The sequence below is a fragment of the Solanum pennellii genome, chromosome 11 (genome assembly GCF_001406875.1).
Source record: "Solanum pennellii chromosome 11, SPENNV200".
Lineage (NCBI taxonomy): Eukaryota > Viridiplantae > Streptophyta > Magnoliopsida > Solanales > Solanaceae > Solanum > Solanum pennellii.
Window position 1 is genome coordinate 65,316,681 of NC_028647.1, and position 17,798 is coordinate 65,334,478.

The following is a 17,798-nucleotide window of genomic DNA, read 5'->3' on the forward strand; positions in this document are numbered from 1 at the left end:
GTCTGAGTTAAGATTTATATTATGTGTGATATAAAAACATATCAACTTATTTCGTTATTTCATTTGAATAACAAAGCTAACACGATTGACAAATAAACCAATGTTAGTAGAAGGTTTGGTTCAACAAACAACAAGGTTGAGAAATCAAAAAAAATAATAATTTATTTCATTAGATTACAATGCAAATATTAAATAGGCGACCACAAATTTCAAATATTTTTCATTTTTATTTGAATATAATTTATAAAGAATTTGAATCGAATATATACAATTGTGATTGGTTATATACCTAATGATTAAATTGAAGACAACTCCAAAATTCCCCTTCCAATAATTGTAAAGTAAATATTCCAAAAAATCTAATTCTATTTTGTCCAAATGCTTGTATATCTTTTTTGTTTTTTAATGAAAAATTCGCAATCATCAGTCTTTGGGTGCACACATGATAAAATTCTCGTTCCAAAGCAATAGCTCGAAAAACCACATAAGAGAGGTAACCTGCCATAGGCAAGCCGGTGCGACAAGCTCAACCTAGAAGGCAAACCCCTTGCTTTCGCTGAACAAGGGCTTTCGATTTTGAGACCTCCAGCATGAAAGTCCAAAGCTCAAACTATTGGACCATCCCGAAGGGTCAATACTTGTAGATCTTTTTCAGAATCGCGATATTAACGAGGGGCAATTTTATAAGCGACGCTATTAACATCCTTTCCTAGTAAAGACGACTCCATTCCGGAGAACTATGATATTCTCCTTGTCACCTTACAAAGGAAAAATTAGTCCAAAAAAAGACTAATATGCACACTTTTGCATACACTGAATCAACTCCATTTACATCCTTGTTTGAGAATGTACAAAATTCCCAGGGCCTTTAAAAAATAAGGACAGGAGGGAGAACTTGGAAGATCACAAAAATAAGAAACAAAAAGTTCCGCGGCTATGCAGAAAATTCACAAGATGATCCGCGTCTACGTTTGCTTTCCTGTATGATATACTGACTTTTTATAAAATGGAGTCCATGATTTCAGTCTTCACCACAATATTCATCATATACATGTTCCGGTGATCGTCTTTGAGTGGTTAATCGGTTAAAGTTGGACTGGAAGTGCATCACTTCTTAACTAGATCCAGCTACCAGTGCAAGAAACTCAGTATCGTTCCATGGTTTGAAGGCTCCTGCGTTAGTGAGATTCTGGCAAAACACCAAACGAGAAAGTACATTACTAAAACTCGTCTATAAACCACTAGGATGCAAATAGAACAACAACAACAACTATGTCTCAATCCTTGAACAAGTTGGGGTCGGCTATATGAATCTTACTTCTTCATTTAAGCTCATTTCATATTATCATCATACATGCAATAAATAGAACATAGTGAAAAACCAGGTTCCCGACTAAAAATTAGAATGGGATTTAAATCATTGATTGCTCCAAATAAAGGTTGTTCCCAATAGACACTCAACTCAACAAAATCGTTTTCTCTGGACAGTTACAAAGAAAACGCTATGATGAAAATCAAATTTGAAACTAGGAATTAGTTTCTGATATTGCTTTAAACCTTGTATTTAAAACATAGATCCATACAACAATATCTTTTGACCAATAAATTTCTTTCATTGATTAGCAACAGATGGACATACACAAATCAATAGCACAAGCCGAAAGAAAACCATCAATATATTCTCCATAAATAATGCTGAGATGAGCCACTCACCTGTAACCAAAACGAAAAGCCACGCATGATCTTCAACTTCTTCCTCTCGTTATTACCAACTACTTCAAGTCTTTCCTTAAGGTCTGCAGTACAAATTAATTGAAAAGATGTACTATTATGTAAACGGCTATAGTGCAACTAAAGTGAAAATTAAGCACAAATTTGAATGACTTCATAGTGCCCAAACTGCCGACAACTCAGAGAGAGGTGAAGTTGAAGATTGTCATTGATATACAGCAGATATAATACATCAAACTTACAAAAGAAGAGAACAAGAAAATCACCTAAATCAATTAATGTTTCTAGCAATCGACAATCCCTAATTTCCCAAAATATCAAAAAACAACTAGTTCACATTTCTAGCATTAGACAATCCCAAATTTCCCAAAATTACAAAGAACAACTAGCTCTCAATACTGAGCTTCTTCCTACGGAAACATGAATTATTTTGGTTAAAGGAACAGTGCCATGCAACTTAAATATAATCTGGTTCCTTCGTGATATCTATGCTTTCAGGCTCCTATTCCCAAGAGAAAAAAAGAGGTGGATGAGTTCTTGGGGGGCATACAAACGAAAATAATTTTCAAATGCTGTTTTTTAGTACTGCTAGAGTTTCGATCTGTGGTGCACTATTTACAAATAGTCAACCTCTCATATAGTCTGTAAGTGATATCCTGATTTGCAGAACGACTCCAAAGTACAATATCACATTGTTCCATTTTTCTTGAGTGGTAAGATGGTTATAAAATATAATCAGGACACAAATTTTGGTTGAGAGAAATAAAATTTTGAAATAAATTTCCCGAAAAAATCCACGTGGAGCATTATATCAATATTAAAACCAAGCAACATGACATTGATGGTTCAAAACATGCGAATAATACCATAGTTGGAGAAGGATAATAAGTACAAATTTCAACCATATACATATTTTATGAAAGCTTTTCCCTTTTTTTGTTTGCCATCACTAAGTTTCTCTGAGATGGTGCATATTAATGACCTAGAAGTCCTCCAGCTCAACGGACATTGGCTTCAAATGTAATATTAGGATGAAAAAATTTCATGTCTTTTGTGAACATGTACTTAGGAACAAGGATCTCACTGTAGGAGAAGTACAAAACTTTGCGAGAAACTAACAATTTGAAAAGGATTTTTAGTACTGTTCGTAGTTCGTGATTATCTCTAGTTCTTTTTCTCTCCATAATTAATTCAAAAATTAACCGTCCTAAACATCACTTAGCAATTGACCTCCTCATCCTTGGGAGGTTGTAACACAAATAGACAAATTCATAATTTTTTTTAAGAAGGAATATGCAAACTAATTTATTTTTTTGTAGAAGTATGAAACAATACTAAAAATAATTTTACATCTTGCTTGGAGCTAGTAGTCAGCAGTCAACCTAAATTACTAGTTATGCTATGGCCTATGGATGGTATAAATGACCAGGGTTCCATAAAACTTAAAGCCAACCGGTGTTATCAAAAGTGAAAAGGCGCAAAAAAGCTCTAAGGTCCTTTGGAGCTTTAAGTGCAAATAAAACATGACCTTTAAAAGAAAAAAGGCACAAATGGAGAAAATTTACAAATATATAATATATGTTTAGTCCAAGACTAATACTTATAAGCATGAATAACGAATATATAGACAAAGAAATTTTGAATTTTTTTTTACCCTAGAGTGAAATATCAGTTATTTAGTGTCCTACGATGACACTGAAGCGCCCATTAAGTGAGGCAAAGCCCTCACATGTTTTGAGCCCCGCTTCAAGGCTTAAGGCACTCCTTTGACAACACTGGCCTATTCTTTTAATTTAAGATGCCACATCTTTTGGATGGTCATTCTTTGTACAACATAAAATCTTAAAACATTTGGCGTTATTATTTTGCCTTGACAGCATACTTTAGAGAAACTAGCAAGACATTCAAAGATGATATCAGAGACTGCAAAATTGAAGTGTTTTAAGATATCAGAAGGAAATTACTCCAAGCATTTTGAGTTCAATGACAAGTGAGGACCATTACCCAAATATTTACTAATGTTTGAGAGGGCATTAATTCACCAGAACAACAGGTTATATATTACACATACACAACAGAAACCAAGCAAAGGTGCAGTGGTACCAAAACTTTGAAACCACTGGAAATCGTATTATCAATGAAAATGCAACTTACAGGATGTTGGACTTACCTGTATAGTACTCCAGATATGATTTTCCCATTTTCTTTGTCTTGTAAGACTTCACTCCCCCTCTACGCGATTCCATATTCCTTTCCACTGGTTTTTGATCATTGACATATGTCCATAGTTCTTTGTACTCCTTTGGATTGTAAGGCTTCTTCAGAAGATCTGTGACTTTCTTCCTGAACTCAGACGGCTCACGTTTCTGTGGATATACATCCTTGACCTTAGTATATATTGAAGCTCATTCACATACAAGCATCATGAAGAACTATTTCCACAGACTTCAAACTAACAAACAGAGCAGGTAAGGACTTAGGGTAAAATAGGGAGGAGAAACAAAGGACGGAAGAGTAAAATAGGGAGGAGAAACAAAGGACGGAAGACACTCTAGTGATCTTTTGCAGAAAAAGCTGTAAAGTTAAAGCTTCAACCTTCTTGAGCATATCATTACTGTCGTAAAGGATTTCAAGGTCATCATCAGAAGCTTCATACTTGATATTGCAGCCGCTTAACGAGGCTTTCATGCCCCATTTTTCACATTGAAGATTCTCCAGAAGTAACGCATAATCTTCACCTACATCAGATGCTTTTTCTTTGTCTCTGACATGTACTAGTTTACTCCCTTTTTCCACCATCTTCTCCTCACACGACTTTATCTTAGTCTCACACTTCCCCTGCCTCTTGGATGCACCACATTGCCCCGTGCTAAGCTTCCGGCTCATATTCTCATTGTTTCTCTGAGAAGTAGGATCGGAAGGCTCAAATATCACATCCATGCCTCCCATGGATCTATTGCTATCATACCTGGGATCAGTCCTTGGAAATCTCCAATTTTTTAGCTCATCTTTGCTACATATATTGAGTGAGATTGCCTCATCCACAGCATCCTTTTGAGTCTCCATATCTTTCTGTTTTTGACAACAGAAACATTTGCACCCATTATTACACGCACTCTCTTTTTCATACCTAATGGACACAGGAAACTCATCCTTTCTATTGAGGTTAAGGATATATGACCTCCCATCACGCTTGGCATTAGCCAAAAATATCTTGTACTGCGGGTCAGTATCATCCTCATCCTCAACCTCATCATAGCTGACATTATTTCCATGTTCATTTGTGTATGACTGAGAATTTATATCATAGTTGTAGAGTAGCTTCACAAACTCAACATAATCCGCATCAACATTCTCTAATCTTGAAATCTTTTGCCTGCGATTGTCACTAAACTTTACTTCACCGGAATATTTTGCTCTCTTTCTGTTTCCACGTCTTGCTTCATAATGATCGTCATAATTCCTCAATCCTGGTCGACCCATTAAAATAGAATTCAGCTCCAACAAACAAACAGCTCACAACAAAAATTCACTGCTATTTCACCCCAATTCCACTCATTCATAAACATAGAGATGCAGTAAAAAACTTCATAAATTTCACCATCTACATGAAATGAAAGTCTTTTTCTGAAAACTCCAGCTGCTAAAAAACAAAAGGAATAGTCAATGTCCATAAAATAACATATCATAAAAATGGAAAGAACTTAATCAATGTCCAAGAATCCAAAATCCATGAGAACGAAAAAATTTAGAATCCAAGAACTCGTGAATGTACGTACATATATAGTTATATACATAATCCATGTATTGTGCACTTAAATAAACTCGTCATTGTGTTGTCATACCAGCATTAGATGGTATGCCATGGGTATTGGGCCTCTGTAGGGATATTTCCAAATACACTACAAACTTTCTCAAAGTTGAACACACTCGCACTAGATATATACGGACACAGTGTGTCTACTAAATATCCATACCTAAATAGATCAAAGATTCTTCTTTATAAAGGGGTTCAGATCAACATGTGCACGCCTCAACTATTCCTTCAAGTACCTATTAACTTCCCCCAGGCACCAACACACGTAACGAATTACACTAAATCGTGGTATCCCATGTTTTTCACCAACTTCATTGACAGCTAAGCTACACGTAAGTTTGGCAAATAATACTTCAAAAAACTTTTCATTCAAGGTTCATATACTGAGGCCATAAAAACAAACCAAAATTCAAGAACTCAAGATGTATAGAATTACCATGGAATCCGGGCCCGGTTTCGTACAGCTCGAATAATTCCACGGGATACTTTTCACCTCCAACCAACGACAAGTATTAAGGTAACTCAATCCACCTAGGCTAGGACAAACTCAAGATGTATAGAATATCCAAAAGAAAATGAAAAAAAATTATCTATTTTCTTTCCATACTTAAGTTTGATAGTGTTTTACTTGAGCCATATATATATCGAAAACAATCTTTCTACCTTCCCAAGGCATGAGTAAGACTACGTAAACACCACACTTCCCATCTGTGAGATTACATTGGGTTTGTAGTTGTTGTTTATAAAATTTAACTATCATGGTTATCTTGTCATCAAACAGGGAAAAGGGTTGTGCTAAGGGGACCTAAAATTACAATATTATATACAAAGATCAAATTTTTTTAACATATATATAAACATATAACAAAAACAAAGACATGGGTGTAAACAAGAAATCAAATGTATACAATTTAGTGGGAAAAAAAACAGACAAATACACACTCAATCGTGAACCATACCAAGAAATAAACTCCAGAATCCAACAAAAAGAAGGGCTTTTAGTAAAGAAAAAAAAATGTGAAAATTTTACCTGCAAATAAGAGAAAAGAGAAAATACCCACACTAAGTTTTCTCTTTGTTGTCTGAAGAAGAAGCGAAGGAAAAAAAAATGCTTTAATGGCGAAACGGAGCACTTGTTCCTATGGAAAGCCGTCTTTTCTTTGGGCTCCAAACATATTTCGTTTGCGAAATTTCGAGATTCAAATAAATTTATCGAAAAATTTTATAGATTTGTTTGAGTTTGATGTAAATTGGGATAAAAGGAGTAATAACTTTTTATTTTCTTATTTTTTATTTGTATTCATATTAAAATTAAATTAAATTTAGATTTGCTACGATTTAACTTTTTATTGATATTCTTTTTTTTTTGTTTTTCAATCGTTGTTTGGTATTCACATTGAAGCCTCATGTCGGTTTTTGTTGCAAACTTCTTTTCATTACTTTTTTTCCTTCACTCTCTAACAAAAGCGAATTTATATTCAGAGAACTCAAACTCGAAATTTTGATTTAAAAACGAAAGAGCATTAATCACTCCACGATAATTTTTGTTGGTCTTTTCCTTTCACTTCTTTTCCCTTTTTTCGTTTTTAAAATTACTCAATTTATAATATTTTATTGAATATGTTAGTTATTGTTATTATTACATAGTTTGATTTTGTGCGAAGGATATCTATATTAACAAGTACATATTGATTTGTAGTCCCTAATTATTTTGTGTAATTTAATTATAATATTATTTTATGGAAAAATTACATGAATTAATATATTTTTAAAAATAATTACTGATTTTAGCGATACTTTTTGTTTATTACCATTTATAGCAATACTGTGATAAATCTGTAATATGTATTAAAAGTGAATTATGTATGCAATATATCTGAATTATAATTGTTTTTGAAATATATTATGTTTATTTGGTAAAAAATTGTCACATTGTATTATAAGTGTATTAAAATGTGTGATAAATGTATTATTCATCATTAAAACTTGTATTATATTTGAATAATAAATTTATCTCTGTAATATGTATTAAACTTGTATTATAAATGAATTAAAAGTGGTTAAGTGAAAAGAAAATGTTATTGCTATAAATGGTAAATATTTTTTATTATAGTATATTTATGTAAGTTTCCCTTATTTTATTATAGTATTGGTTTGCTACTTTTTGTTATTTTATTATTGCATCTTGTTTTCTTTAATTTGATTATTTATTTATTTTTCGATTATGTGTATTTCTAATTTGATGTAGAAATTAGGTATGCGGATATTTTATCCTCATTAAATCTCACATTATCGGATAATAATGGATAATTATTGTTGTATTAGGTGAAAATTAATAACTACGCCTTGTTTCTGATAAATTTTCGGTTCAACGAAAAATATTTGCAAAAGTGATCCTAAAAAAGAAGGAACAAAAGTACACAAAACAACATATAATAACGAAAATAAAAAATAGTAACATAACAAAATTACAATGAAATAATATGATGATCGAGATACAAAAACCAATAATTATATAGAACAAAAATTAAAAAAAACAAAATAAATACACAACCAATAATGCGATTACAAAAATATATATTTTGAATCAATTGTGATAAATAAAAAAAACCAAAATAATTACAAAGCCGATAACGTAATTACCAGAAGAAAAAAACTCGAAACAAAAAAGAAAACTTATTGCAACTACGAACGTAAACAGATGCTTTCTCATTAAACTATTTTAACCGATTATTTATGAAAAAGGGAATTTTTTATCTTACAACTCATCAAAATCAAAAAAAAAAATCGAAAATTAAAAAAAAACTACAAAAATAACACAACAATTGAGGTATAAAAATTATCAAATAGTAACAAAAGGTAAAGGACAAAAATTTACACGACCATCAAAGAAGATTATTAGCGTAAATGACTAACAAAACAATCAATGATTACCTATTACTTACTATTAGTGAGAAAAATAAAAGATAATAATATGAATTTATGGTAAAAAATTAAATTGCAAATTTGCACTAGTCATATTTGGCTAAATATCAGCTTTATTTTCTTTATTTTATGTGTGTTAATATTTGTATTACCAACTCCAGGTCATTAATAATTGTTCATTAATACTGAGTTAAGTATGTTAATTTTCCTTTAAAGTTATTTATTATTATAAATTTTGAAACGTTTGTTATGATTGTCCCAATTTTGAATTTTTATTTTCATTCTTTTATATATCATCATAATATTTATTTTTCAGTACTATGTATTTAATACCAGAATTTTAGCTTGTCAATTAGTTTAATATTCTTAGTCATTATTTTCTTACCCTTAAAATATATTTTGTTGATTGAATTTTATTCCTTTTTACACATTCTTTAGTGGTCTAAATTTATTAATGAAGTGCTTTAAGATAATTTATTTGTTATTTCTATATGTTCATCATTTGCCCCTTTCAGTTACTTTTTTCTGAAATAATTATTTTAAAAAATGAAAATCATTTATTTGTTAAATCTCCTCTAAATTTTTTAATTAATTAAGATTTACCAAAAGATCGATATATATGAACGTTATGACTCCTCTATTATATCAAATCAACAAATGTAATATATATATATATCGTTCAAAAATATATTTATCACTTAATCATATAATTTAATTAAACAATCAAATTGCTTTATTTGATATAAATATCATAAATAAAAGAATAAGTGCCATCTGTAATATCCCTTTATTGTTTCTTTTTACCTGTTCTAGTTTTTTTACTATAAAATTTTCCTTTTCAAAATTACTAGTTCATATCGTTTGAGATATTTGAAGATTCACAATTAGTATAATCAGTAAAAATATCATCAATGAATCAGACAACAATATCTAGGGAATAAGCATCGATTAACTCTATGTCAACCAACCGCTATAGTAATAATACAAAGCATCATCCAAAGTGGGTAATAGGCATAAAGAATCTATAGGTGGCTTTTAAAGTGTCCGTTTGGATAGACTTATTTTATGTGCTTTTAAGCCAAAAGTCAATCCAAACAGGCCCTAAGTCCACCGTCACATCCCAGGGCTTAGCAACAATTGAACAAGTGAGGAATGTTGAGGTGAACAACAAGAAAAAGGTTGAGTAGAGCTGGATATTCATCGAGTAGTCGAAAGAAATTGACATCAATACCCAAATTAAAGCATCTATTAAGTATCAAAATTCAAAAAAAATGGACCTGAGAACTATTCGAATACATAGAGAAGAAGACTTTAGCTGATCAATCTTTCTTCTCAAAGCTAATAATCCATCCATGTCTCAGTTTAAGCTACTAGTGTACTTGCTGTGGTAGACTCACTGTAAAATAATGAAAAACATTCATAATCAGCAAAAGGGTTTGATTATAGTAACGCTAGAATACACTAGCGTGATCAATTCACCGAAGGGATTCAAAATATAAGTAAACACACGAAGAAGATGAGGAGATTCAACATCTATTTTATATACATAAAAATATTGGTTAGACCTAGTAGCTACCAACATTGTACAAGGCATGCTTAAAGCGCGCTTAAGCCCTAAAGTGAGGTTGAAATGAGTTGAGCATTTCATCTCACCCAACGTGAGTTCGGTATCATCATCAAGGTTCTTAAGGTGTTTTCTTGCCAATGAGCATCTTTTGAAGAGGTGCCACTAAACAATTGATATTCCTCACTTGTTCAATTGTTGCTACATAAAAATATTGGTTAGACCTAGTAGCTACCAACATTGTACAAGGCATGCTTAAAGCGCGCTTTAGCCCTAAAGTGAGCTTGAAATGAGTTGAGCATTTCATCTCACCCAACGTGAGTTCGGTATCATCATCAAGGTTCTTAAGGTGTTTTCTTGCCAATGAGCATCTTTTGAAGAGGTGCCACTAAACAATTGATATTTTCGTCATTCATGCTTATAATTATTAGTCTTGGACTAAAATATAAATTTGTAGTTTGTCTCCCTTTGCGTCTTTTTTCATTAAAGCTCATGCTTTGTGATTAAGGGACCCATGTATGTAGTTGAGGCTTTCTTGAATAGGAGATCATATAATTTTGCACTAGGCTAATAATGCAAATAGGTTTTTTAAATTAATTAGCCAGAAACAAATAACTACTCTCTAAAAGTCCGAAAACACTTCTAACAAAAAGCACTTCTCAAAGTAGATTTTGAACCTGGACAAACAGGCTATGTGCAGTCTTGAGTTGGTGTTAAGCGGTCTTGAGGGAATATAGGTAACTTGGCTGTGGTAACTTACAGCCAAAGTAAAATGAAATAGTGAAATTTTATGAACTAAAAGTCGTATCAAAGTTTACTAGTAACAAGAAAGACTAGTTTCTTTTTAACCCAAGTATGCAAATCAAACCTAATGACTAGTTTCTTTCCGGGGTTCTAAGGTGGAATAAATCAACATTAAACTACAGCAACATGTCAATTAATGTTTGGCCTTCAAATTGGTACCAGAATCATTATAATAGTAAACCAGCATTTTAGCTCAACTCTGCCAAAAAGCCTTACCAGGATGAATAAGAACTGACTAAAAGGTATCTCATTTGGAGTAGTAAGATAGGAATAAAGCAAAGAAAGCAATGTTTCAGCTTTATTCTTCAAAAAGATCCTTTCCATGTGGAAAAAAATATGCACCATAACTGGTGAGTCATAATTTAGAAGCCATTCACGTTGAACCACACAAGAAAGGAATAGACAGGGAACATTATGATAGATCATCTCTAAAAAGGTACAGTACTAATGTTCTATCCATTCCTTTTCTTACGCTTCATTCAATCTCTTAATCATATAGCAAACATAAGCCACAAAGAATCACACAACCACTAAAGTTAAAGATTAATATTCTGAAAATAACGAATCCCGGAAGCAACCAAACCACCAAAGAAGGGGAAATGCAAAGTCACATTGTTAGGAGTGAAAGAGAGAGACTTACTATTTCCAGACAGGTGGAAGCTTCTTAGTTTTCTTGTAATAACGAGCAAGGCGGTGAATCCTACTCTCCACCAAAATCAAGCGGAACTTGGAATCCTTGTCCTTTCTGTTCCTCTCCAAATGCTTCCTGATGGCAACTGCCTTCTTAATAAGGTGGTATAGATCCTCCGGGATCTCAGGAGCAAGTCCTATCGAATTGTCAAAAAAATACATATGATAAATCACTCAACTGCTCATTAATTCCATTCTAAACAGTAAATTATAAATATATATTCCACACTATTGGGGCACATTTCCTTCTAATTGATATATTTAACCAAATTTTATTTAAATATAACCACAGTTGAATTTCCTAGCAGCATTGATGATCTGGAAAAATATAACAAAATACCGTGAGCTTTGAGGATACGCAAAATCTTGCTCCCGGTGACACTCTTGACTTGAGCAATTCCATGAGAATCACGAAGAATCACACCAATTTGTGAAGGTGTCAATCCTTTTTTCGCAAACTTGCAGATATTGTCCTCCACCTAATTATCAAAACAGAATCATCATATATTGATCTTAACATCTATTTGCTCACTGTTCCTATATGAAGATGTAAACATTACCAGCTTGTTTAGTATCGTTGTCACCTAAACACACTCAATCATACATTGATCTTTCACCTATTTGCTCGTTGTTACTGTATAAAGATGTATGGATTAACAGCTTGTTTGGATGGTTGTTACTTGTGGTATTATATTGTTATTCTAAGTACAATGTTTGTTTTGATTATTATTTATTACTTAAACTTTATTGAATCGTATCGCCAGTGACAAAAAGTTACCAATAATTTGATGTGATCATTTGTTACCATATTTTTTCTTCTCATTTTATCTTTATTTATATCAAATAGTCTTAACAACCCTAAACCCTTGCCCCACTTTTCTAATAGATATAACCACTGTAAATGATACAACCTAAAAGTTGAATTCATCAATACAATATGACACGACACGATACAATACAATACGAAATATCACGATGAAAAAGATATGTAACAACCATCCAAACAAAGTGTACGTGACTGCGTGGACATTAAAAAAAATCAGTTCTTTTTCCTTCAAAAGTTTGTTTGGTTATACATTTAAAAAAAAAATTAACTCATAAGACTTGATAAACAAATTCAATTTTCAGCTTAATTTTACATACTAATTTATTCAAATATGACTAAATTACCTATTGAGAAACAGAAAAAAAAAGATTAGATGATTTACATCTGGAGCAGAGATCTTAAGCCAACTTGGAGGAGTTCTCTTGTAAGGAAGAGCCGACGCTGAGATACCCTTACTGAAACCCAACACAAAAAAAAATGGTGAAAAAATTGGGGAAAAAAAAAGTATGCTTACTAGTAGAAATATGGAGAAAACTTACCCGCGACTGTGCATACGACCCATGGCGAAGATTAGAGTGAGCTCACTGAACTGTGTTGCTCAAATTGTAGCTTCGGTTGGTTGATGGAAGTTGACAAACCCTAAAAGGCTCTTTCTTCTTCTAGGGTTTATCGAAGTTGCAGGTATTTTGGGCTTCAATTTTGTTATAAAAAGATTTGGGCCGTTAAATTTTAGGTCCAGCTTTAGACATCTAATGGAACATTTTGCACTTCTGTTCCTATTTTGTGCTCACTCGTAAAACCCCTATTTTATGGAACAACTGATTTGGTATGTTTCAATTGTTACTTAATTTTTTTTCAATTATATTTTTACATAATATTTCAAAATACTATTTTACCCTTTACCTTAATTATTTAAATCTAGTAAAACCTCCTATCCTATAATAATTAAGAATATTTTAGTAAATTTATAAATTACAATACAGTATGATACAATCAAACCAAACAATAACAAACAATACAATTCAACCAAACATTATTTCTATCATACAATACAATATAATAGAGTACAATATAATATAATACATTATGAAACAATGGATAACAATAATCCAAACAAAGTGTAAGAGTCATTCGGGAGAAATGATAGACCCTCGTAATTTAATTTAACAAAATTTTAACAAGGAACTTTTGAGTTATTAGATCTGTTCAATAGACGGGGTATCAAAAGTTCGAGATCACTCATTTCTGATGTCATTGGGCATAACTCCCTGTTTGTAGTGCCCCAGTTTATATATATTTGTTTTTTTTTTTTAATTATTTAAATTTTAACCGATTTTGACAAATTTTTGGACTTGCGTTTAAACTTTTGAACTATTTCGACAGTTTTGTATTTGTTCTAGTAGTAATAAGATAATTGTATTATTTGCATAGCATCAACTGAGCGCAAATTGTCACCCTTTAGCATAAAAACATAAAGAAGGTAGTGTGTACCCATACATTACCCCTATCTTAGGAGGTAAAGAGTTTTTCCCGATAGATCATTATCTCATACCTTAGGAGGTAAAAGGTTTTTTCCCAATAAACCATTAGCTCAAGTAAAAGCATTACGAATTAGTTCAGAATACAACCCATTAGCATACACTAGCAGAAATAATACTATCAAAGCATACATTTCCTGCTATTTTGATTATGTTACAAGTAGATTACTGCTGAAGTTTTGATTTAATAAATGAACAAAGATATTCCACTACAAGAAGTAGAAACATTGAAGCGCTGAGTTAAAAGATACATGGCATTTGAACTATACATAACTGGTTTAACATTGCAAGAAGCGATTGCATACCACATACCTGGATATAATCCAAACATTTGAACAATGAGTTGTTCCATGACAGTGCAAGGGGAAAATACAATAAAATAGACGATTAGCAAAATGGCTAATGAAAGATACACTTAAACATACAAATGAGAGGGCAAAGTTAGGTCCTGTTTCTTGCTATTGAGTAATATAGCCGAAGATGCGAATTTCCTGCATGTAAGAATCAAGCAAAGTCATTTAAGTTAAGAACATTCAACTCAATCCTATTTCTGATCAAAATTAAGCATGGTCCATGTCATTTATTATAACTTCTTACTCTCCTACGTCTTTAAATCAGCAAATAGTTTTCTTGTACCTTGACTATACATACCACCAGGGTATTTGTTATTTGTTATCTCTGAATAGTACACCGGGCAACTCTATCTATCAAGGGTTAGGTAGATGGGAAAGATATCATCAAGCGTTCTTTGCTTTTGCTAGGGTTTCAATTGTGGTTTTCCACGATCAAAATCTCACTTTATTGACTACTAGGTCACACCCATGAGTGTTTATAAATTATCTTTGATTTGATTTTTTTAATAATATAGGTATCCGAAGCCATCACATGAGCACCTTAACTGTAAGCAAAAATATAAAAGAATAACAATGGTGCTTAGGTTTAACTGAAATGGTCAATTATGAAGTGTCTAATCATTTTTCTTTTCAAAGATACAATTCAAGGGATCTGCGGCAGAAAATTGGTTATATCCTTCTAATTTGACTTTCCATAATCTATCGTTGCTTCTTATATTTTTGTTTTTTCCAACACATTTTTCAAAATTTTAGTGATTGCTTAGTAAGTCGATTATTCATCACTTAAATGTACCATTCAAACTTATTGTTCCAATAACATTCACATACAACAATGAAGTTGCATAGGTATTAAGAAGAACATGCTTTCTCAAAAAAAGGTATTAAGAACATCATTCTAGCTTTCATTTAACAAAGTCACATGAGCGGAAAAACACAATGATGCAACTTGTAGGATGAAGCTAATCTCTCCCTTTTCCAAATCGACTAAAATGCATAACCACGGAAGATCCAAATTAATGCTTATCATTTTATTTTTTTTGATAAGTTAATGCTTAGCCCTATTCTCATTCATTCTGAATGCACCAAAAAGCTATCTGAAAATCCCCATTTATGGTGAGGATCACCCTTCTTAGCTGTTTCTCACAACATTACTCTGCCGCAGCTATTCAGCACCCACACAGCCATCCAATATTGTGCCCACCCCACTTGTCATTGTGCACTTATCTTAGATGAGCTTTTTAGCATATCAACCATCAAAAGATGGAACACCAAGATTTTCCCCAAAAAGACTTGACACAAAATATTTTTCAACAAGAAATATAAATATGAAACATGCGGCCAAAGGCAGATCCAGGATTCCAAATTTATGGGATCTAAATTTTATAAGGATAACTTCAATTGGTAATAACTAATTTCTAAATTTAATATGCATGCACTATTTGAATAAAAGACACTTGATTTGACCGAACGAATATCCAGGCATGCAACAACTGCAACTAATCTTCAATCCTTTAGGGGGATGTATATAGCTCAAACCAAGAAACTAAGAGGGGGCCGGGTTAAAAAAGAGTGAAGACGCACTACTCTACCTAGTTATACCAAACCACGTACATCATAAAACTTGCGCTTATAGTTCAGTATAACCTTGATCATGTCAAGTTGAGCTCAAGCTCATGTAGTTGCCACAGTTTTTCTCTCTTTCTAGGATATCAGTTGTGTTAGAGCTAGATAGCATGGTTCTCGACTATTCTACCAACTACATGCATCCTCCAACCAACTATACCACTTATTTCCTATATCTCTTTGCTTTCCAAATCTAAAATTGCAAAGTAGGAATCAGCACAACAACAAAGGTCTTGAAGTTGGCGCATTGGTTCAGCATCCCTTTTTTATGTTTGAGGTCAGATGTTCGAACCTCAACCTAAGTATATTTTTACAAAATATAACATACTATTACTTAAGATTGGTGACTAAATAGTATTGAGCCCAAGAGCTCTTCCAGCTAAAGGCTAGTCTAAACCAATGGGTCAAGGATAACTTCTTACGTTCTTCTACAAATATAGACGTTGCTAGCTGAAAACTCTGCCTAGGCCACTGATTGTAACGAGTACATTGAATTTTGAATTTACAAGAATTGGTATATATAGAGAACTACTCAAAATGATATGAATAACAAGCTAAAATAAAATATTTGATAAGCCATTCCAAACATGAAATTTTCAGGGGAGTTTGATAGAAGCAACTCACATGCAAAAATCACTTGGCAACCATCCTAGCAATGAAATCTTCATACCGGATCTTACCATCGGATCCAGCATCAACTTCTCGGATCCACTCATCAAATTCCGAAGGCTCAAGCTTCTCACCAATACTAGTTAAAATATGCTTTAGATCCGAAACAACAACGTAACCAGTACCGTCTTTATCAAGTACCTTGAACGCATCGCGTAATTGGCGATCAAATGGCTCCGGCTTCAAGTGTTTCGACATGAGTTCCATAAACCGGTTGAAATCGAACGGCGATGTGAGTTTTTCCTCGGCGATTATTGATTTGAGTTGAGCTTGAGTCGGATTACCTCCGAGTGAACGCATTAGGATACCTAGCTCCGACGGTGAGATTTTGCCGTCTCCGTCGGTATCGAAGAGAGTGAATGCCTCCTTCATGGAGGAGATTTGATCGTTGCTCAGATCTTTCCCCATTGTGTTCTTCGCCTTCTCTGTATTTCTCTCGTACTTTTCTTCTTATGGATTTTGTAAGATGAAATGGGGATCTAAACTTGTAATTATATAAACTTGAGGGGTGTTTAACTAATTTATTCAAAGTTCAAAACCATATTAATGAAATTATTAAAGAAAAATGCTAGTTTAATTTTTAAAAAACATATAGTAACAAAAATCGAAGATCGAAGATCGAAGAATGAGTAACAATATGATTAACTATTTACTAACCCTCTAACTCTAAAATGTGTTATTTACAATCTCAAATTTAAAGTTATATCATTGATAAATTCTACCTCGTCAACTTCTTTTTGTAGTTATTTATATCCGATTTTATATCTCTACATTTAGACATGTGTATCTCCCGTTCAATTCTCAAACCATCTCACTCTCGTTTTCCAACATCTTATCTTTCTAGTAAGGATACTTAGTACTATCTAATTAGATATCAAATTTTCACAATCCAAATACCTTATAATAAAGTTTTTTCTTTTTCTTTTACCTCTCCTTGAGAACTCGCAACTCATATTTTGTGTTTTTAGTATCTTAAAAAGTTATTATATTTGAAAGTAAAAAAATTTCACAAATAATCACTATAATGAACTTAATTATGTTGTATAACTATAGTTATAGTTTAAGCTGTCTAATTTGTATAATTCGCTGTACACTTGTATAATTCAATTATTTTTGTATAAACTCGAATAACGAATTTATATAGTTACAAATATTTAAACTATAAACATCTACCCAAAATATATTATACAAATTTCAAGCTATACAAACGTGTTAATTATACGGCTATACAATGCCAATTTCTGATTATTTTTTTCAA

At 32.4% G+C, this 17,798-nt stretch overlaps 3 protein-coding genes across 4 annotated transcripts; all 3 read right to left on the bottom strand.

Annotated features, from left to right (window-relative positions):
- Positions 1-773: 773 nt before the first annotated feature.
- On the bottom strand, positions 774-6,738 carry LOC107004450. Of its 2 annotated transcripts, none has more exons than XM_027912891.1 (5): positions 6,579-6,738; positions 4,327-5,371; positions 3,902-4,097; positions 1,714-1,796; positions 774-1,189 (listed from the first exon to the last, which is right to left on the bottom strand). In XM_027912891.1, exons 2-5 carry the CDS (start codon positions 5,212-5,214, stop codon positions 1,115-1,117), a joined length of 1,242 nt encoding a protein of 413 aa, XP_027768692.1. In that variant the 5' UTR covers positions 5,215-5,371; positions 6,579-6,738; the 3' UTR covers positions 774-1,114. The 2 variants fall into 2 exon arrangements, with proteins under 2 accessions (XP_027768692.1, XP_015058133.1); XM_015202647.2 differs by having other exon boundaries at positions 4,327-5,374.
- A 2,666-nt stretch (positions 6,739-9,404) lies between these two features.
- On the bottom strand, positions 9,405-13,055 carry LOC107004452 (40S ribosomal protein S13). Its single transcript, XM_015202649.2, has 5 exons — positions 12,897-13,055; positions 12,740-12,812; positions 11,872-12,010; positions 11,482-11,668; positions 9,405-9,869 (listed from the first exon to the last, which is right to left on the bottom strand). The coding sequence occupies exons 1-5, from the start codon at positions 12,917-12,919 to the stop codon at positions 9,836-9,838; spliced, it is 456 nt and encodes a 151-aa protein (XP_015058135.1). The 5' UTR covers positions 12,920-13,055; the 3' UTR covers positions 9,405-9,835.
- A 1,005-nt stretch (positions 13,056-14,060) lies between these two features.
- LOC107004453 (probable calcium-binding protein CML13) lies at positions 14,061-17,003 on the bottom strand. Its single transcript, XM_015202650.2, has 2 exons — positions 16,496-17,003; positions 14,061-14,386 (listed from the first exon to the last, which is right to left on the bottom strand). The coding sequence occupies exon 1, from the start codon at positions 16,946-16,948 to the stop codon at positions 16,505-16,507; it is 444 nt and encodes a 147-aa protein (XP_015058136.1). The 5' UTR covers positions 16,949-17,003; the 3' UTR covers positions 14,061-14,386; positions 16,496-16,504.
- Positions 17,004-17,798: the final 795 nt, after the last annotated feature.